Genomic DNA, 23,316 nt, shown 5'->3' on the forward strand with positions numbered 1-23,316 from the left:
TGTTTACAATTAAATCAAAGGAAGAGACTTATAAAGTTGTGAGAAACAATAATAAGCCATGGATTAATGGCATTTTTGAACCCAAAGGAGGATCACAAAAATGATAAAGGAATGCAAGATAGAACATGAGAACAAACCAAGGGAAATAAACTAAAAGGACTTTTATTGGTACATAAAATGGAGGGCAAATGTTAGCCACACACAGGACAGAAGAATTTATAATGAAAAATAAGCAAATAACAGGGGAACTAAACAATTATCTTGCATGTGTCTTGACAGAAGGCACAAAAATAATGACAGATATATTGGAAATTCAAGTATTAACAAGATGAGGAACTGAAGAAATGTTAGCAAGAAAAATAAAGGTACCAGACATTTTGAAATCGATTCTCATTACCTTAGAAAGGTTGCATTTGCCATAGGAGTACAACAAAGATTCAACAGATGCCAAAGGATAATGGATTTACCATAGTAAGAGATCAATTAGTCTGGGACTACATTTTCCTGAATTTGGAATAATGGCAAGAGATCTCATCAAAAATTAAAAGGGCTTGACAGTTAGATGGCAGGACATATTTCTGCCGACTGAGAAGACTAGGGCCAATGGCCACAGTTCGAGAATAAGGCTGGGTTGGGAAATGAAACCTCAAAAGGGAAATGAAGCTTTAGCCTTTGATAAAGAAGTAGAAGAGAAACTACTCCTCGAAAGGGGTTGATTATTGGTGCCAGACAAATAACTTCTTCCTCAATGTCAACAAGGCAAAGAAGATGGTTATGGTTATCAGCTTCAGGAGAACGTGCACCATTCACACCCCCTACATCGGCAGAACAACAGTGGAAACTACAGGCAGTTTCAAACACCTGGGAGTGCAGATCTCAATCAACTCTCATGGGCCCAGAACGCGTTATACACAATCAGGAAAGCTCACCAACACCTCTACTTTCTGAGGAGGCTGAAGAGAGAAGGACTATACATATCTATGCTCATGTCATTCTACAGTAGAACACATCGTAACAAGCTGCATCACTGCATGATATGGAAACTGCCCTCATACTTTCAGGAAGTCTCTACAAAGGGTAGCCATAACTGTCCAACACATCACAGACCCCAGCCTACCCACTAAAAAAAAATATATGGAGAGGTGCCAGAAAAGAACCAGTAATATCATGGAGGATCCCACCCTGCTCAAGAACTATTTGCTCCACTCCCATTAGGGAGGAGACTATGTTGCATCCACACCAGGGCCACCAGATTCAGAAACCGTTACTTTCCCCAAGCAGTAAGGCTGATCAACACCTCCAGCCACTAACCCATCCCTCTACAACCCAGGCACCACTACATAATTTCCTATCACATTCCCCTTATGTACAGACACTCCTGTGTCTAGTGTAACTTTACGGGCATACAATCAATGTACATAAGCTATTGTATGTATTTATTATGTTCAATAATTACTATGCTATCTTACTGTGATCTTTTTGTACTTCATCAGATCCACAAAAACAATTATTAAATCTACCTTAAAATTTGCTTGACTAATCAGAAACAATTAAAAGAGACTAATAGATTTTTAATGGAAAATGTATCAGCTGAGTTGGTAAAATGTAGCTGTGGATCAGCAATGAACATAGTGCAGCAGTGGAACCGACACTTTGCCCCTCTCACTTAAAGTCATGCCCTATAGTATTTGAGATGGAAAAAGATTTTAGATATCTGCCTCCTCTATGCTTCCAATAACTTTACAAACTTCAATAAGATCTCCTTTAACATTTTAGTTAAGTAAAGTCTGTTGTCCCAAGCCTTATAGGTTCATCAGGCCAGTGCTTATACTAGTTTCCGTGGCATGAAGCAACTGAGAGTCCTCTGTTCCAAAAGATTTAGCAGATTTTTCATTTTAAAAAAATCAGGCTTTATTGTGCTTATGAGGATTAAAACTGGTAGACAGAAACAACTTGTGTGCCAGCCATAACATAATTGAAAAGCAAATCAAAATTGAGGAGCTAATCGGCCTTAGTTTTTATTCCTTTGAGTAGAGTTCTGCTGAAAACTTCTAAAACATTTGATTTTCTTTTTGCATGTAGAAAGGCAAAAGGACTGTAGTCTTTCCCTATCAATAGGGAGACATCAATCACTTGGACCTGTTCTATATACACGTGTGGCTTAATGCCTAAGTATCCAAAAATGTGCACATGAAATGATTTGGGAAATTTTCCCCATGTTGAAAAACTACTGCACTAATTCAAGTTGCTACAACCCAAAAATATTCAATTGACAATTTCAGAGAAAGACAATGCTCCAATACATAGCTGACAGATTTGCTAATGAATAGTTCCATCCAAATTAGATTTTAAAAAATAAACTGGGAATACCATCTGATCGAGAGGTAATTTACATTGATGTATTTCAATTTTTTTTGGATTTAAGCCACAGTAACGAGACTTAATTTAAAATATAAACATAGTATTGCAATCAGAAAATGTCAGTTCTCAGTTAAAATACTACACTTAATATAACACACTCATGTATAAAAAAACAATCTGCGTCAATCAATAAAGAATAGCTTTGCATTTTTATAGTGAAGATTGATTTCTCAATTTGTATTTTGATCATCTTAACTTGCATAGCAAGTTGCAGCAAAACTGCACACTGAGTGAGGGAAAAACCTGGGAAAGTCACAAGCACAAGGAATGAGGGATCGGGTAGGGTTGGGGGTTGGGGGTTGGAGGCTGGCTTGGAAGCTTTGGGCCAGCATGGGAACCCAGCAGAGAGGGAAGGGGTGATAGTGATATTAAGGCATACTGAATTATGGATATTAAGACGCATTAATTTAGAGTCATAGTTAGAGGACAAAGAGTTCAAAGCAATATAGGAATAAAAAAGGGATTTTTTTTCATAAATTCTATTCACTCATACAAGTAAACCCTCATTCTATTTAGCTAGCATGCATTTACAATCTGTAAATAGAGCATTTTCCATCACTACTTCCAGCATCATTAAACAAACATCTTAAGAACATTTGCTGTCATTTTCCTGCATCAAATACTGTAAATCCTGACTAGCTTTTAAATTTAAAAACTAAATAGTAAATTAATTCTATTTGCAAGGCTGCGATTTCTTTACCCTTTTTAAGAACTTGAATTTTTGTAGAGAAAAGTATAGTATACTTCTCACAAAATGAGTATTTTCAATACAGTTATGGCTGCTTATAGATCAAAAACAGCCACTGGCTTAATCCATTAATATATCTTTTAAGTGAAGAGTTTTAGAGAAAGCTAAACTAAAATATCAGATATGAATTACATTTCTAGACATTTTTATTCCAAATTGACTTCTATAGAGAAGTGATTGGAATTGGATTACATAGCTATTAATACATTTTCCATTGCTTTGAAAATACAACCGCTTATCAATAAATTCCACTAAAGTATCAGGGCTCCAGGACAAACCCATCAAATACACCCTCACATATGACATCAGTAATGTTCTCTTCCACATCTATGGGTCACTGAAACAAGCTTTTACCATTTTTGCCAAGTCTGTTTCATTGTGACTGAAAGACAACAATGGCCCTGGCAGATCGCAGATCAGTACTGATAACACAATTCAAATGGCCCCCTAGAGAAAGCAGGTAGCCAGAATTCCCTGTCCTTTATCTCAGAGGATTTTATTTTGTAATGAATAAATTCTTGCGAGTGATGGCTTACCAGCTGCCTTGAATTTGGCTCAATGGAATTGGACAGGACAAGACCTGCTAGAAGTGCACTATCAACATATCAGAATCTATGGTGTGGGGGGGGCAGAGAAGAAACAAGCACATGGACAGTGGCCCTCATTCTAACATATCTCTGTATGCGTCTGCATCAGGCTGTGTTGACAGCTAGGGTACACAGGAACATGGTACATGGGCAGCATTCAAATAATGGTTTTCACAGAACACTCCATTCAGTTAGATCATACTGCACTAGCAAACAATCGCAGAAAAATATTTTGCAGTAAACTCCCTTGACAACAATAATAAATGCAGAAAATGCTGGAAATTCTAAGCAGGTTACATAATAAGCTTTCCTCTATGTAAAAATGTCTCTGCTGCTTTGACATTTGGTAACTACCGAATTTATATAATCCTTTCACATGCATGTACATGCACACAAAGTTGAAAATGCACGAGTAGATTCAACACAAAGTATTTGGCACCATGAGCTAAATGTACACAGCCTTTTAGTTCCCTTGAAGTTCACACCAAAGACCGACCTATTACATTTTTACTGCTCATCTGTGTGGGGTTCTCATTGAAAACCATTTTGAAAAAGCCAGTCAATAGAAAGCACATAGGGAATAGTGCTCTCATACAGAGATTATAAGCAAATCACAGTTTAAAAGAGAAAAAATAATTAGGATTGTTTAAATAAAATTAATGTAGGGAGAAAACAATACTGATATTTAAGGCCAACATCATTTTTGCAGTTAAGTGATTCATGTACAAAACTGAGAATGGTTTAAGTAATGAAGATGTTCTGATAATTAGATAGCTTTATTATATTTACTATTTACAGCATTAGCATTTTAACTAAATTTTTTAAAAAGCATACTGAACTTGTCATAAATATAATGGAATAATTAATGTTTTTCATTAAATTATATACACAGCAATCTCAGTTTCCCTTTGTACATGGGCATAAACAGTCTGTGATTGCTTTTAGAAGGATCTTAAGAAGTTAGTTATTGCCTCAGTGCATAACACTGAAATCTCAGCTGTTCTGATATTTGACCTTGGATGCTTGACGGTAATCCTTTTGTGTACTTTTCCTCGAAGTATATAACATAGTGAAATGTCTGCTATTGAACAGACATAGCCTCCAGGCACTGGAGTATGGCAATTAAAAATCCTTACCAATTTTTCATCAACTGTTATGAGTTGTGTGTCCCGAGTTTGAGTCTGAGCCAGCTGCCATGTCGAAGTGCTCAATGACCTGCAATGCAAGACAGTAGAAAGCATTTCATTCAACAACACACACACAGAAGCAACAGAAACAAATTGGTTATTAACATATGTCTTAAAAAACAGACCGAAAGGATATATAAAAATGCTGAAATTTTATTTCTCCCGGATTGTTGAGTTCACGTCAGAATCTCATTCAGCTTTTAACAAAACACTGCACTCACTTTACTACATCCGACAGGCTTTAGGTCACAGAAATTGACAGTGGACACAGCTATACTATAAAAGTGTGTGAATGTAGCTGGCTTGTCACGAATAAAAACACTGCAAGCAGACAGCAGCTAAAATTTCTTACGGCAAGCTTTTGTTAAATATCCAGCATAATTTAGACTTGAGAATCGGAATCAGATTTAATATCACTGGCCTATGTTGTGAAATTTGTTGTTTTGCAGCAACAGTTCAATGCAGCGCCTAATAAGGTAAAGACACACACAGACACAGACACACAGAGGCTGAGTACCCCTTACCGGAAATGCTTGGGGCCAGAAGTGTTTCGCATTTTGGATTTTTTGGGGTTTTAGAATATATGAGGTAGCTTGGGATCGCCATAATTTCCAATTCTGAATTTGTATGCTACCATTAAGCAGTCTTTGTTTTACACTGTTCATTACACATATGTACTCAACAGCAGAAAAAATTTACACACCATTAATATAATGATTTCATGTGTGCAGGTTAACAAAAGCAGCACAGCATACCTGAATCAGCTGTTGAAAAACAACAATGGCAGGTTTTCAGTCTCAACCTATGATGCCATGTTTTGATTAAAAGGTTGCTGTACACTGTCTTTGTATATTACCTTTTAAGGTTTTATACACAAGGTATAAAAACAATCAGCATTGTAGACTTGTTCTGGTGTTAAGAGTTTCATCAGTGATTATCTGATGATCTTGCAGTGAAGGATATAAGAAATAAAGTAAATTAAAATTCAAATTTTGGCAAACTAATCAATGAACTTCTCTGCTGCTTCATGATCAGCAGATGCTTTATTACTATAAGTATTTAAAAATATAATGTCAAGTCTTTACTTAAATTTTTGCAACCATCTTGTTGAATATTCACAATTACCTTCAATTTTCAATTCATCATGATAGATCGTTGCTTGTTTCGTGCTCAGCATAGCACTAAGTGAAACATGTTCAGTCCAATGCTAACAAATCCACTTTCAATACACTATTGAGATCTACACACACACACAGTACGTAAAAATAAATAGTGCAAAACAAGAGCAAAAAAAGAAAACAGTGAGGTGGTGTACATGGATTCATTATCCATTCAGACACGAGGGTAGAGGGTAAGAAGCCGTTCCTGAAACAGGCTCCTGTACCTCCTCCTTGAAGATAGCAATGAAAAGCGGGCATGTCCTAGGTCAGTGGTCCCTAACCACTGGGCCGCAAAGCATGTACTACCGGACCATGAGGAAACGATATGATGTGCACTGCAGCTGACTCATATCATTTCATACTGCCAAATCATATCATTTCCTTGTGGCCCGGTGGCACATGCTTTGCAGCCCGGTGGTTGGGGACCACTGTCCTAGGTGATGGTTGTCCTTAATAATGGATGATTACTTTTTGAAGTAACGCCTTATGAAGATGTTCTTGATGCTAGGGAGACAAGTGCCCACTTTACACAACTTAAAAGAAACTTGCAAAACTAACAAAACCCAATACAGTGGATTCTGGTTAATTGGGACTCATTGGGACCAGTACATTTTGGCCCAATAAAGCAGCTGCCCCAATTAGCCAAAGTTTCATGGAAACAGTTTAGAAGTATAAGAAAGACAAATTACCATTTAACTGAGTTACAATGTATCTAAATGAAATGCAGAACAAATGAGAAAACTAGCAATACCTATACAATTCTCTAAAACTGTGCATTAGTTCCTAAAAGTTATCCACAGAGGAATTTATTTGTGTTCTTATGATTCATTGTAAAGGAACAAAATCAGCACAGACATCCTGTGCAGGCAATGGACTGTCTTCATACAAAGCTTTTTTTCGACTGCAAGCTTATCTTCATTTTCATTGTAACATTCAGGATACCTTCAAATACTTTGTAATTCTTAACTTGGTAGTGAAATCATTTCATTTTCACTCCTCACACACAAAATGCTGGTGGAACACAGCAGGCCAGGCAGCATCTATAAGGAGAAGCACTGTCGATGTTTCGGGCCGAGACCCTTCACTCCTGGCCATTTCTGGCATCTCTAAGCCTAAAATATTTGAAACCGCAGTGAGCAAAATAGTTCAGAATTGTCTTATTTCCTGTCAACTATCAGAACAAAAATCACTGCATTTTGAATACAAAACACACACTATTGATGCTACATAGCATGAAGCATTGTGTAGTGTACAATGGCCATACAGGTACATGCAACCTGTGGGTGTCTGTGCTGTTCCGTCTGGGTTCAATAAGGTATGTCTGTCTGTGCAACTGACATGAGATAAAAACTTCTCAGTAAGTCTGCTGCCCCAATTAAGCAGCATGGTGTTCCAAATAAACAAAGGAATCCTAACTATTTTCTTGATTTATTTGTTGTTCTTTAAGAGTTGACCCAAATGAATGGCTGCCCAATTTAACCAGAAACTACTGTATTTCTAAAAAGAAAATTGGATTTTACATCTAAAATACTCACCAATAATTATAATCACTGGTAGAACATTCTGCAGTTCTTCATTATTAATACATTTTGGCATTATGATTCTAAGACACTAACATTCCATCCTCCAGTGCAGCACTAATTCTTAACTTTGTATTATAATATTCATCTGACTAAATAGCTATATACTGTAATACAAAGTTGAAATTCATTTTCAAAACAACTTAGCCCAATTTTCAGAATCAGAATCGGGTTTATTATCACTGACATGTGTTGTGAAAGTTGTTAACTTAGCAGCAACAGTTCAACATAACATAGAAGAAAAAATAATAATAAATAAGTTAAGCAATCACAGTATACACTAGATAATGGGGTGACCCATTGGGGCACCCTTTTAGAGAATTGAAATAGAGCTGCCCTGCCCTGCTGCTCCGCTTGGTGTTGCTGCTGAGGCTGGCCGTGCACATGCATCGTGGTGTCGCATCCCAATTTCCATGATGGTGGATCGGCTCTCAGCTGAAAGCGAGGCTGTTGATTTTGGCAAATGAGCAATTTTATACAAATATATAACCCTGAACTTTGCCTGCATTCTTTAAGTTAGCGCATTTTAAGTCGATTTAGCCAAAAAAAAGTGCCCTGTAATGCACCGTTTGTGCTAATTGGAGGTCAAAGACAGACAGAGCACGAGACCTTTAGTAGTATATAGATATATAGAATAGATTAAAAATAATGCAAAAAACAGAAATAACATACATTTAAAAAGTGAGGTAGAGTCCAAGGGTTCAATGTCTATTTAGGAATCGGATGGCAGAGGGGAAGAAGCTGTTCCTGAATTGCTGAGTGTGTGCCTTCAGGTTTCTGTACCTCCTACCTGATGGTCAGTGAGAAAAGGGCATGCCCTGGGTTCTGGAGGTCATTAATAATGGATGCTGCCTTTCTGAGACACCACTCTTTGAAGATATCCTGGATACTTTGTAGGCTAGTACCCAAGATGGAGCTGACTAAATTTACAACCTTCTGCAGCTTCTTTTGGTCCTGTGCAGTGGCTCCACCCCCCCCATACCAGACTGATGCAGACGGTCAGAACACTTTGCATACTACATCTATAGAAGTCTTTGAGTGTATTTTTTGACATACCAAATCTCTTCAAACTCCTAATGAAATACAGTTGCTGTCTTGCCTTCTTTATAACTGCATCGATATGTTGGGACCAGGTTAAATCCTCAGAGATCTTGACACTCAGGAACGTGAAACTGCTCTCTCTCTCCACTTCTGATCCCTCAATGAGGATTGGTATGTGTTCCTTCGTCTTACTCTTCCTGAAGTCCACAATCAGCTCTTTCGTCATACTAACGTTGAATGCCAGGTTGTTGCTGCGCCACCACTCCACTTGTTGGCATATCTTGCTCCTGTACGCCTTCTCATCTCCATCTGAGATTCTACCAACAATGGTTGTATCATCAGCAAATTTACAGATGGTACTTCAGCTATGCCTAGCCACACAATCATGGGTATAGAGAGAATAGAGCAGTGGGCTGAGCACACACCCCTGAGGTGCACCAGTGTTGAGAGTCAGCGAGGAGGAAATATTATCACCAAGCTGCACAGATTGTGGCCTGCCAGTTAAGAAGTCGAGGATCCAATTGCAGAGGGAGGTATAGAGGCCAGGATCTGTAACTTCTCAATCAGGATTGTGGGAATGATGGTATTAAATGCTGAGCTATTGTCGACGAACAGCATTTTAGAAGATTATAAGGTTACTAGGAAGGAGCTTAAGAAGAAAATTAGGAGAGCCAGAAGGGGCCATGAGAAGGCCTTGGTGGGCAGAATTAAGGAAAATCCCAAGGCATTCTTCAAGTACGTGAAGAGCAAGTGGATAGGACAAGAAAGAATAGGACCTATCAAATGTGACAGTGGGAAAATGTGTGTGGAACCGGAGGAAATAGCAGAGGTACCTAATGAGTACTTTACTTCAGTATTCACTACGGAAAATGACCTTCATGATTGTAGGATGACTTGCAGCAGACTAAAAAGCTTGAGCATGTAGATATCAAGAAAGAGGATGTGCTGGAGCTTTTGGAAAGCATCAAGTTGGATAAGTCGCCAGCACCGGATGAAATGTACCCCAGGCTATATGTTGAGGCTATATATAACATATGCTGAGTTGGTGGTAAGGAAGGAAAATGCAATGTTAGCATTCATTTTGAGAGAATTAGAATATAAAAGTAAAGATGTAATGGTGAGGCTTTATAAGGCTTTGGTCACATTGCACAGAGTACAGCGATGAGTTTTGGGCCCCTTATAAGAACATAAAAGAAAGCAGGAGTAGGCCATCTAGCCCATTGAGCCTGCTCTACCAATCAATAACATCATGGCTGATCTGGCCATGGACTCATCTCCACCTACCTGCCTTTTCTCCATAACCCTCAATTCCTCTACTATGCAAAAATCTATCCAACCTTGTCTTAAATACATTTACTGAGGTAGCCCTCACTGCTTCATTGGGCAGAGAATTCCACAGATTCACCACATTCTGGGAAAAGCTGTTCCTCCTCAACTCCGTCCTAAATCTACTCCCCCAAATCTTGAGGCTATATTCCCTAGTTCTAGGCTCACCTATCTGTGGAAACAACTTTCCTGCCTCTATCTTATCTATCACTTTCATAATTTTATATGTTTCTGTAAGATCTCCTCATATTCTTTTGAATTCCGGAGAGTACAGACCCAGGTGACTCAATCTCTCCTCATAGTCTAACCCCCTCATATCTGGAATCAACCTGGTGAATCTCGTCTGCACCACAAAGCTAGTATATCCTTCCTCAAGTAAGGAGACCAGAACTGCACACAGTACTCCAGGTGAGGCCTCACCAGTACCCTGTACAGTTGCAGCATAATCTCCCTGCTCTTAAATCCAATCCCTCTGGCCCTGAAGGCCAATACCACATTTGCCTTCTTCATGGCCTGCTGCACCTGCAAACCAACCTTCTATGATTCATGCACAAGCACTCCCAAGTCCCTCTGCACAGCAGCATGCTGCAATTTTGTACCATTTAAATAGTAATCTGCTCTTCCATTTTTCCTTCTAAAGTGGACAACGTCGCATTTACCAACATTGTATTCCACCTGCTAGACCCCTGCCCACTCACTTAACCTATCTATATCTCTCTGCAGACCCTCCGTATCTATCGCACAATTTTCTTTTCCACTCAATTTAGTATATCAGCAAACTTAGATACACTACGCTACACTTTATCTAAGAAAGGATGTGCTGGCATTGGAGAGATCCAAAGAAGGTTCACAAGAATGATCCCAAAAATAAAAGGGATAATGTATGAGGAATGTTTGATGGCACTGGGCTTTTAGACTTGCTGGAGTTTAGAAGAATGAGGGGGAGAACTCATTGAAATGATCAAATATTGAAAGGCTTAGAGAAAGGGTGTTTAGTGGGGAACTCTTCAATCAGAAGACAAAGCTTCAGAATAGAAAGACGTCCTTTTAGAACATAGATAAGGGGATATTTCTCTAACCAGAGGTGTGGTGAATCTGTGGAATTCATTGCCATAGATGCCTATGGAGGCAAGTTATTGGGTATATTTACAGCAAAGGTTAATAGGTTCTTGATTAGTAAGGGTAATGGGGAGAAGACAGGAGAATTGGGTTGAGAGTGCAAAAAGAGATTCCTGACAATTATAGCAGATGAGAGACAGAAGAGTCACAATCAGCAGAGAAATGAGTAAAGGTCCTCTGAGATGATTACTCCTCCTGATTTACAGAGAGAGACTGCTATAAAATGCACCTAATTTTGTGAGACTAGTACCCTTTTGATTTCCCAAATCCTATTAAATTCACATGACAGCTGCTGAGTTTAATAAGGCTTCAAATAGAATCAAGAGCTTAACGTGAATTGCCTCACCACAATGTAACACTCATGCCTTAAAATCCACTGTCGTGAATATTGCAAGGCAGTTGCATATTCTACATTTTAACCTTGGTTATTATCCTGCCTATTAGTCTTCATTACACCCTTACACCCAACATCAATAAACTAACTTTAGGGCTGTCAACAACACAGTATTTCAAATAAGCATAGTGATTTAACTTAAAAAATTAACAAAATGCCAGAGTAATAAATTTTGTAGAATAAGTAATTGGACAGAATAAATACATTCTAAATACAGTTCAATTGGGAACAAAGGTGCCAGGAGATAACAACACAGCAGATGGTCATCACCCAGCCTGAAGTACAAGGACACACTAATATTTCCAATCCAGATTAATGTTTAGACAATATACTGAACAGGTAGAAATATTACATACAGGAACAAGGAACCATTTGAGATAACCGATACAGTGCCAATGTACAGGGATGATTATGTAAAACCTTTGAAACCAAATCTTAATGCCAAGGAAATTTGCTGCTGTATTTGATGCTGCCCAAATCTTAGTGTACCAAATGCATTTAATTATTCAAAACATAACTTTCAGAATGTAGAGGTAACCTACACAATTTACACTGTGTTCAATATTTAAGCTACCATAGATAATGCAAACTTGGATTGTTTCTTTCCAGAAAAATGCTTCCTCTTAAAAGGACTTTGAGCTAACTTATTGAAAAATTAATTATGAATGAGCTGACTGGGTTAATCCTAGAAAATTAGTCAAATTTCACAGACAGACATACTTTATTGATCCCGAGGGAAATTGGGTTTTGTTACAGTTGCACCAACCAAGAATAGTGTAGAAATATAGCAATATAAAACAATAAATAATTAAATAATAATAAGTAAATAATGCCCCGTGGAAATTAGTCCAGGACCAGCCTATTGGCTCAGGGTGTCCGACACTCCGAGGGAGAAGTTGTAAAGTTCAATGGCCATAGGCAGGAATGACTTCCTATGACGCTCAGAGTTGCATCTCGGTGGAATGAGTCTCTGGCTGAATGTACTCCTGTGCCTAACCAGTACATTATGGAGATGGCATGCAACTTGGACAGCATCCTCTTTTCAGACACCACCATCAGAGAGTCCAGTTCCACCCCCACAACATCACTGGCCTTACGAATGACATTTGGTTTCACATAAAACAATTAAAACTTAAGCAAGTAAGACTAAGGAGTATTTACTCTTTATTACTTCAAAGACATGGGTAAACCCAAGATTAAATCAATTAATCAGAGATTGCTTTCTTAAGAGGGAAGACAAACAAGAAGGTAGATACTTCAAGGTTTGTCTTGCAGGTTCCGATTTATCACATTTGCTGGCATTTATACTTAAAATATCAAACCTGATATAATGAACATCTGTAAAAACATAACTAAACTGCTCATGAAATTTTGGTCTTTATCCTGAGATGTAGGAACACAAAAGGTAAAGAGTTACATAATTTTCTGGGTAAACTATATTTTATTTTGGAAATTTGTATTTTTGAAAGAATATATTGGCTCTAGAGAATGGGCATTGCAGTTTCACCAGAACAATACCAGGACTAAAATATCATCCCTAATTATTAATAATCATTTACTAACTGGGCCTCTGAGGTCCCCTCTGCAACTGGATCTTCAACTTCCTTATCAGGAGACCACATTCAGAATGGATTGGGAATAACAATTCCTCTTTGTTGACAATCACAGGAGTACCTCAAGGATGTGTCTGAATGCATGACACCATCTACAAAATTTGTAGATGACACAAATGCTGTTAGTATAATATCCAATGGTGAAGAAGCTTGTAGGACTGAGACAGGCTGACTAGCTGAGTGGTGTTGGTCAGGGGAACACACACCATTTGTATTTACTCAGGAGATAGACGCTGAATCTGTAGAAGTAAGGCCAAAAGACATCAACTTCATGGACTCTACACAGATTAGAGGAGGAGATGTTGCCATCTTAAAGCAGATCTGTTCCAGTCATGAAATCTTTTAAGAGGCTGATCATGGCTAGAATAAACACCTGTCTCAGGAAGAAGGACTTGGACCTGCTGCAATTTGCCTATTGCCAAAACAGGTCTACAGCAGATGCAATCTCAATGACTCTCTATGGGGCCCTGGATTACCCAGACAATGCAAAAACCTAGGTGTTTTTGACTACACCTTAGCATTTAACACCACCATTCCTGCAGTTCTAATTGAAAAGCTAAAGAACCTAGGCGGCCTCTGTACCTCCCTCTGCATCTGGATCCTGGACTTCCTAACTGAAAGACCACAATCTGTGTGGATTCGAAACAAAGGGGTATGTGCTTAGCCCATTGCTCTACTCTCTCTACACCAGTGACTGTGTGGCTCGCTCAAATGCCATCTATAAACTTGCTGATGATACAACCATTGCTGGCAGAATTTCAGATGGTGACAAAAGGACGTAGAGGGGCGAAATATACCAGTTACTTGAGTGGTGTTGCAACAACAATCTTTCATTCAATGTCAGCAAGATCAAAGAGCCAACTGTGGACTTCAGAAAGGGTAAGAAGACAGAACACAAACACATCCACAGAGGGATCAAAAATGGAGAGAGTGAGCAATTTCAAGTTCCTGGGTGTCAATATCACTGAGGAACTAACCTGGATGCACCTATAAAGAAGGCAAGGCAGCAGCTATATTTCATTAAGAATCTGAGGAGATTTGGTTTGTAAAACACATGAACACTTCTACAAATGTATCATGGAGAGCATTCCTACTGGCTGCATCACAGACTGGTATGGAACAGTCTGGGTTCAGGAACAATTCTTCCCTTCTGCCATCCCATTTTTAAATGGACATTGAACCCATGAACATTACTTCACTACTTTTTTTATTTCTGTTTTTCTTTGTGCTCCTTATTTTTAACTTAACTATTTAATAGACATACACATACTTAGTGTAACTCAGTTCCTTTCCTCTGTATTTATTTATCATGTATTTCATTGTACTGCTTTCACGACATATGCCGGTAACATTAAACCTGATTCTGGTTCTGTTTAAAAAAAGACTCTAAAAATTAACAAGGAAATTATAGGCCAGTGAGCCTAACATTAGTAGTGGGCAAGTTATTGGAAGGTATGCTAAGGGACCAGATACAAGAGTATTTGGACAGATATGGACTGACTAAGAATAGTCTGCATGGCTTTGTGGGTAGTAGGTCATGTCTAACCAATCTTAATCGAGTTTTTCGAGGGAGTTATCAGGAAAGATGATGAAAGCAAGGCAGTGGATAGTGTCTACAGGACTTTAGCAAGGTATTTGACAAGGTTTGCTTGGGAAATTAGTCACAAAGGTTCAGTCGCTTGGCATTCAAGATGAGGTAGTAAACTGGATTAGACATTGGCTTTGTGGGAGAAGCCAGAGAGTGGTTGTAGATGGGTGCATCTCAGGCCTGTGACTAGTGGAGTGCCACAGGGTTTGGTGCTGCTGCATTGTTGTTTGTCATCTATATCAAAGATCCAGATGATAATGTTGTTAACTGGATGAGCAAATTTGCAGATGACACCACAGTTGGGAGAGTAGTGAACAGCGAAGAAGGCTATCATGGCCTACAACAGGATCTGGACCAGCTGGAAAAATAGGCTAAAAAATGACAGATGGAATTTAATTAAGTCTGAGGTGTTAAACTTCAGTAAGATGGGTAGGCCTTACACAGTGAATGGAAGGGCACAGAGCAGTGTGGTAGACAAAGAGATCTTGGAATACAGGTCAATAAATCATTGAAACTGGTGTCACGGATCTTGAGGATCATTAAGAAAACTTTTGGCACTTTGGCCATAAATCAAAGTATTAAGTACAGGAGATATATTGAAGTTGTATAAGACATTGGTGAGGCCTAATTTGGAGTATTGTGGGCAGTTCTGGTCACCAACCTACAGGAATGATGCAAGTAAGGTTGAAAGAGTACAGAGAAAACTTACAAGGATATTGCCGGGTCTGGGGGACCTAAGTTATATGGAAAGATTGAATAAGTTAGGGCTTTATTCCTTGGAACACTAGAGAATGAGACAAGAATTAATTGAGGTACTGTAAACAAAATTAGGAGGGGTATAGATAAGGTAAATGCAAACAGGCTTTTTCCACTGAGGTTATGTGGGACTACAATCAGAGGTCATGGGTTAAGGATGAAAGGTGAAAAGTTTAAGGGGAATATGAAGGGAAACTTCATTCAGAGGGTCTTGGGAGTAAGAAACAAAGTGCCAGTGCAAGTGGGACATGCAAGCTCAATTTCAACATTTAAGAGATGTTTGGATAGGTGCATGGATGGTAGGGTATGGAGGTTAAAGTCCCAGTGCAAGACAACAGTTTAAATGGATCGGCACAGACTCGATGGACCGAAGGCCTGTTTCTGTGCTGTACTTTTCTTTGATTCTATGACCAGTCTCCATTGAGGGATCAGCAATGGGAAGTGTGAGCAATTTCAAGTTCCTGGGTGTCAACATCTAGGAGGATCTATCCAGGGCCCAACATATTGATGCAATCACAAAGACAACTCTACTTCATTAAGAGTTTGAGGAGATTTGATATGTCACCAAAGACGCTTGCAAATAACAACAGATGTATATTGGGGAGCATTCTGACTGGTTGCATCACAGCATGGTATAGAGGTTCCAATGTACAGTATTGCAAGAGGCTGCAGTGGGATGCAGAGTCAACCAGCTCCATCACAGGCACACCACTCTCCACTTCAAAAGGTGGTATCTGCTGAAGATAACATCTATCACTAAAGACCCTCACTATCAGTAACATGCCCTTTTCTTGTTACTACTATCAATCAGGGTGCTAGTCCAGGAGCCTGAAGACCCACATTCAATGATTCAGAAAGAGCTTCCTTCCCTCTGCCATCAGATTTCTGAATGGTCCATGAACAGTACCTCATTACTCCATTTTTGCACTGTACCTCTGAACTGCTGCTGCAAAACAACTAATTTCACATCATCCAGGTCAGTGATAATAAACCTGATTCTGAAGTTACAACAAATATAAGTCCAGTGAGTTTGAAAAGCAAGATTTAATTTCGATGTCGCAGTAACTAAAAAATGTTGATACAGTCAAAAGAAAATTACTATCACTTCTGATTGGGGAGAGGATGGTAAAGAAAGAGTCAAGAAAAAAGAGAAATAAACTTAAAATTGGTGTTAGGTTGTTCAGGGTAATGTAGCATGTACTTAGCATAGGTAATGGAATTAATCTGGATCTGTCTCTTGCAAACAGCCTTGATCAAACTAAATTTCAGAATAGGCCTGAGAGGCAGAATGGCCTTCTGCATTTAATTCAAAACAATTTCCCCTGCATCATTGAAACAAACAGTGCCTTTTATATGGTGTTCATTCAGATTTTGATCAGACCAGCAAATAACTTCCAAAAAAAAACCCTCCACATTCTATTTACCTCTTTAAATTAGAAAGCTTTTTTTATGACTGGATTTGGAGGTGAAGATTTTCCTTAGGAAAAAAAGACGAAGGAAGATTATATGAAATAGTCTCTTTCCCACATGGATTATAACTCTGTAGTACTCTTAAGACGAAAAGGATACAGGGCTTTGAAAGAATCTAACATTGTTCTCAGAATTTTAAAAATTCCTGTTTTGCAGACAAGTCCAAACACTAATTTTGTAAAAGTATGAGGTTACAACAAACAGCAGCTTTGTAGATGTCATCTAATGTTACACCCTTGATATTCGCTAAAGATGCAGTCACTGCTCTAACAGAATGACCTCTGATATTCTCTGAATGTTGTCTCCATGCCAAATTAATAAAACAATACAAAATGCACTCTACTAACCAGTCTGCAATTCACTGTTTGAAATAGGTTTACCAAAGTTCAAGGATGAGACAAACAGCTGTCTAGACTTGCGAAAAGGCTTTGTTCTGTCTGCAGTGCAACAAAGAGTGCATTTAGCACCCATATACTGAAAGCGCCATTCAATCTGTGACATATGAAGAGGTGAACAAAGAAACTGCATTTTTTTTTGCAAAGTATCAGACAACCTTGCAGAGAAACCTAGTACTAAGCTTTAGAATAGTCCTGTTTTCACATCAGACAAGATGTGGTTGGTCCACAACTGTGAACTGGAGTTCATTCTGCCTAAAACCATTGGGATACAACTATTTTGTTTGATAGATTATAAATAACAGCAACACCATTTAGCTAGTATAAGAAAGCTAGGTAACACCTTAGGTTATACCTCCTCTCACACTAGTGAGGTATAAATTCTCTGTAACCTTTTAAAATGTATTGTCAATTGATTTGAAAAAAAATCTGTAAATTTTCTAGAAAAAGCTTTCTAGATGCCTTCTAGATCTAAATCCAGTCTTCATTTAGCCACAGTATAGAAAGGTTATTAAAGAATGGACATGCCAAAATTGCAAATTAGCTTTGATTCACAAGTTGTTAAAGTAAATCATGAAATAGTTTATATCAGTGCATCAATAGTAAGGCAAAGAATACTGAAGAAGTTACTGACAGCATGGTTTTACATTTGCTCCTAAGTGGTTTCTTATTGACTCATGAAACAGTGTCAGGAGCTTGCCGACTTTTAAAGAAAAAATTAACCCTTTTCTCTCAATTTAAGGTTGAACAAGTACAAATAGAATATTAATGAAAGAATAGCAAATTCAGCTATAAACTTTTGCATAACTATTAATTGGAGCCTTGTTGCATAGTGCTTAAATTAATACCCAATCTATGATCCATCATAGAGTAAGTGACACCACTTCACATTCAGTATTCTAAATAATTGTGGTCTGCATTTAAACCACTAAGTGTTGAAACAAAATCAGGTTTATTGACACTGACATTAGTTGAGAAGTTTGCTGTTTTGATATTGTAATGCAGTTCGGGTGTAACATTAACTATGACATACAATGAAAATAAATAAACAGTGCAAAAGAGGAACAGCAAGGTAGTGTTCATGAACCGCTCAGAATCTGATAGTGATGGGGTGGGGGGCAGGGGAGGAGATGTTGTTCCTAAAAAGTTGAATGTGGGTCTTCAGGCCCATGTACCTCCTCTCTGATGGTAGGAAGGAAAAGAGGGCATGCCCCAGACAGTGAGGGAGGGGTCCTTAGTGTTGGATGCTGACTTCTTAAGGCATAGTTTTTAAAAAATGTCTGCAACAATAGGGAGGCTTGTACACATGATGGAGATGGCTGAATATACAACCTTCTGAAGCCTCCTATGATCCTGTGCATTGGTGCCACCATATCAGGTAGTATTGCACCCAATCAAAATGCTCTCCTTGATACATCTGTAGAAATTTGCTAGTCTTTCATGACATCTTCTCAAATTCCTAATGAAGTATAGCTACTGGCATGCCTTGATCTAAGACGTTGATGCCCAGGAACTTGAAACTGCACATCCTTTCCACCATTGACTCCTCAATAAAGATTGGTGTGTGTTCTTCTGACTGACTCCTGAGGTTAGTCAGGATTAACCATGATCATACTGAATGGCAGAGCAAGCTTGAAAGGGTACTTTTACTCCTATTTTACTGAGTTCTAAACTCTAAAAAGCCTCTTAAACCATACTTAACGTTAACTATGCTTAAAATGAACAGTTTCCAAGGGGTTTTTCTGCTTCTTCCTCAGCCAAATTAGTATGACTTAATAACTATGTGTGGCATTTAATCTTCTTTGTCTAAGTGGACTATCTTAATTTAACAAACGGACTTTGAAAATCAGTCAGCATATTGCTGAGGTTTCCAGTTTATTTTTAGAATGCCATTTCAATGGGGGTTGAAGTTGTAAATTTATAATCACCGTCTTTCAGAATCAATATTGAGGAATATTTTGTAGATCTCAAGTTTATTCTTGTTTAGCGATATTAACATTTTGCCAGGCCATGAGCATGCAATTGCCTGAATCCATTTCATCAGCCTTTGAGCATGGGTGCACTAATTGGAATTTATTGCAATTATAGAGAGCATTATTATGAACATATCTGGATTACAGTGTACAATTTTGATTCCTTATCAAGGAAGGATAAACTCACGTCAGAGCGTGTACTCCAAATTCTTGCCAAATGGAGATTCAGAGAATTATGTTGCTATAAGGCAAATTAAATAGGCCAAGTCTTTATTCCCTTTTGAATGAGGGAGGATCTCACTAAGTCATTGACATTTGAGAAGTATGATCCTGGGAGTATGTCTTCCTCCAAGATAAAAAGCTGATCTGCAAATCGCAGTTTCAATAAATGGTGACATAATTATGACAAAGAGGAGGAGAAATTTTTACAAACTGTTATCAGTTTTGGAATTCTCTGCCTTAACGAACCGTTCAGTTATATTATACATTCAAGACTGAAATTGTTTGATTCTCAAAATACTGAGGGAATTAAGGGATTTCAGTAAATAAAAAATCTGGGGTACAAGATCAGCCATGATCTCATTGAATGACAGCTGACCTGCTTATGTTAAGACCATCCTTGTGAATACTGAGAAGCAACTATTCAAAATATTTAATGATTTCTGCTTCAAGTTAAGCTCATTTGCACATTTTATAGTCTTCACCAGCTCTGCCTGTTCTGTGGTGCAGAAAGCCTTGGCACACAATTTGCTGATCTACCTTTGCCCCGCATCTTCCTAATGCATTTCTGCTATTTTCTTGTATTATTATCAGTGAATTACTTCTGTGTCATACATGTAATTTAATTCAAATTGCTCTAACTAATGCTGACAGCCTGTAATTAACAGTATTTCACCCTTATTACGTCTACACAGTTCAATTACTGGTCTCCATACAAAACAAATTTGTAGGGGCAAAATCAGTTATTGTGCTGTTTATCCTGAATATTCATTCTTGGGAATAAGACCGTGATCCAAGTTTAGGTTAGAGAGATGGAAGGATGTGGAAAATCAAGAAGACTTGGGCATACTTAGTTATGCATTAACAAATAGGGCGCCATGGTAGCTCAGCAGTTAGTGTGACACTATTACAGTTCAGGGCGCCGGAGTTCATCAATTCTGGTGCCATCTGTAAGGAGTTCAATATTCTCCCTGTGACTACGTGGGTTTCCTCTGGGTGCTTGATTTTCCTCCCACAGTCCAAAGATATACTGTTTGGTAGGTTAATTGAACATTGTAAATTACCCTGTGAATCTGCTTTTGTTAAATAAGTGGTTTGCTTAGGGATGGGGGTGCAGCTCTTTGGGTCAGAAGGACCTATTCCACCCAGTATCTCTACTTCTAAATAAATAAACACATACATAAAATTCAAGCTGTCAAAACCACAATTTGTAAACTCCATTAACCATAAAATCCAAAGCAGATACTGAAAAGAAAAATTAGAAGTGGAAAAGGGAAAGGAAATCATCTTATGCTAATACAGGGGCGGTGAACCTTTCTGAGTGCGTGGCTCCAAACTGATGAAAATCTTACAAGAAATTCTGCAAGCAAAGGAGTTGCCGTTAGATGCCATTAATCCTATGTGTGCCATGGTAATTTTGAACAGAAATTATCACTATTAATGAATTAATAACAATGATGGACTTAAGGAAAAAGGGTGAGACCTGTTGCTAATTTACATGTATTCACTCTATTACTATTAATAAAAGTATAACAGACACAGAATGAAATAAAGCATTTTAGAAAGCCTGTTCAAAAATTATTACTTTCAAAATAACTGTTGAAAAATAACATCATACCTCAACCAGTGTTCTACGATATCTAATCTGATGCAAGCTAAGAATAAATACACTTAGAAAAGCTATTTAAGTAATAACTTAATGTTACTCCCAAAACAAAATACACGTTAACATAAATAGAAGTCAATGCAGGCCACTCAGCCCCTCCCGCCTGCTCAGCAATTTAATATATGCAATATATAAGTTGATAGAACCTTCTATAATATTTCACTATGGTCAAAGACCTCTCCATCAGTATGAAAAATATTCAAAGACTTCATTTCCGTGGCATTCGGAAAGAGAATGAAGAAAATCCAAAAGGGTCAAGAAACTCAGCTCACAAAGAAAATATCCTTAGGCTTAAATAGGTAGCACATTTGTAAAGAGAGATTATTGAATACGGACTATCGAACAAGAGAAAATATCTTCCTCACATCAAACTACTTCAATATTATGTTACAATATACACCTACTTCAATCAGGCTTCAACTATACTGGTGCCTAAGAACAATGTAGTAACCTGCCTCAATCACTATTGTCCAGCAAAACTTCCATTCACAGTGATGAAGTATTTTGAAAGGTTGGTGATGAAACATATCAACTGCCTACGAAGCGACTTGGATCTGCTCCAATTTGCTTACCAGTGCAAAAGGTCCACAGCAGATGTCACTTCATTAGCTCTCTACTCAACCCTAAAACATCTGGACAGCAAAGATGCATACATCAGGATGCTCTTTATCAACTACAGCTTGGCATTCAATACTATCATCCCCTCAAAACTTCAATAAGCTTTAAGAACTTGACCTCAATACCTCCTTGTGCAATTGGATCCTCGATTTCCTCACTTGCAGACCCCAATCAGTTCAGACTAGAAACATCCCCTCCACAATCTCAGTCAGCACAGTTGCACAACAAGGCTGTGTAACGGTTGCTCTTCTTACTTCACAGTTATGACTGTGTGGCTAAACACAGCACCAAAACCATCAGACCGTTGTCATAAGTTGAATCAAAAGTGGTAACAAATCAGCAAATTTAAATTCCTTTATGTTATCATTTCAAAGGATCCGTCCTGGGCCCAGCATACAAGTGCAATCACAAAGAAAGCATGGCAGCACCTCCGCTCCCTTAAGAGTTTGCAAAGATTCGGCACGTCATCTAAAACATTCACCTTTTAACTACCAAATATAGCAGTGATTGATAAATGGTGAAAACTCCAGAGTGCATCTGCTTACATGAGAATTAATTAAATCAGTTACTTCTGAATCAGGCTGCAATGTTTCTGCAAAACATAATCAGTTTCACAAGAAGTTTCCCAATTATTTCTACAATCTAAGTTTTCAAGAACAAAGGGAAGTGACTGTAAAATCAAGTTACAGCTTTATCAAACAGATGATACATATTGTCATCTAACAAGATATTATAAAGTTTGAACTCTTGCAGAAATTAGAGATTTCTGTTCAATTTTGAATAAATAAGTGACATCTTTCCATGCTTTTTTGTAATCAGTTAAAGCAGATCCGGCAATCCTAATGGTATCAGATGCCTTTGAGCAGAAAAATGGTTAGACAGGAAAATAGAATTACAAACCTTATGACAGATCATCAGCCAACATTTTTTTCCAGCCGGAGGCCTGATTTGGTTGATCAGAACCAGTAATCCAGACTTTCAACACTATCTTTGGTACTTTTTTCCCGCTGACCAGCCATACAGACTTACCATATAAAGAATATAATTCAACTCAATCATCCATAAGGCATTAAGGATATTATAAAGGACATAAATGAACAAACATATGGGGACAGAGAAAGAAGCAAATTAGAAATTGAGTGACTGCATCTACTAAAGAGTGCCTGGGGATTTACAAGTTCCTCTTCAGAACTTTGCAGCAAAAATTAAGCCATTAGAATGTGAAAATGGATTCCATGCAACAGCCCATGGATGAGACTTTTAACAAAGGAATGTTCTAAATTGTCACAAATGATAAAGAGATATTAATGTCAAATCTCCAAAGTAACTCACATTTCCAGTAAGAGTCAGAACTTTTAAAAATAGCAATTATTTTAACTCATATTTAACTGGGTGCTTGGAACATGAAGGCCAAAGCTCACAATCTCAATATAGCTCATTAGAACAGCAGAGTAC

At 38.1% G+C, this 23,316-nt stretch overlaps 1 protein-coding gene across 1 annotated transcript in view; it reads right to left on the reverse strand.

The window, feature by feature from the left end:
- Positions 1 to 23,316, reverse strand: part of ndufs4 (NADH:ubiquinone oxidoreductase subunit S4) — a 100,801-nt gene that overhangs the window by 71,560 nt on the left and 5,925 nt on the right. Inside the window, exon 2 of the mRNA XM_059989430.1 lies at positions 4,893 to 4,971. Within this exon, the coding sequence (XP_059845413.1) occupies positions 4,893 to 4,971 (79 nt within the window). The remainder of the gene's footprint in view (positions 1 to 4,892; positions 4,972 to 23,316) is intronic.

Source organism: Hypanus sabinus, chromosome 14, assembly GCF_030144855.1.
Source record: "Hypanus sabinus isolate sHypSab1 chromosome 14, sHypSab1.hap1, whole genome shotgun sequence".
In the NCBI taxonomy this organism is placed as follows: domain Eukaryota; kingdom Metazoa; phylum Chordata; class Chondrichthyes; order Myliobatiformes; family Dasyatidae; genus Hypanus; species Hypanus sabinus.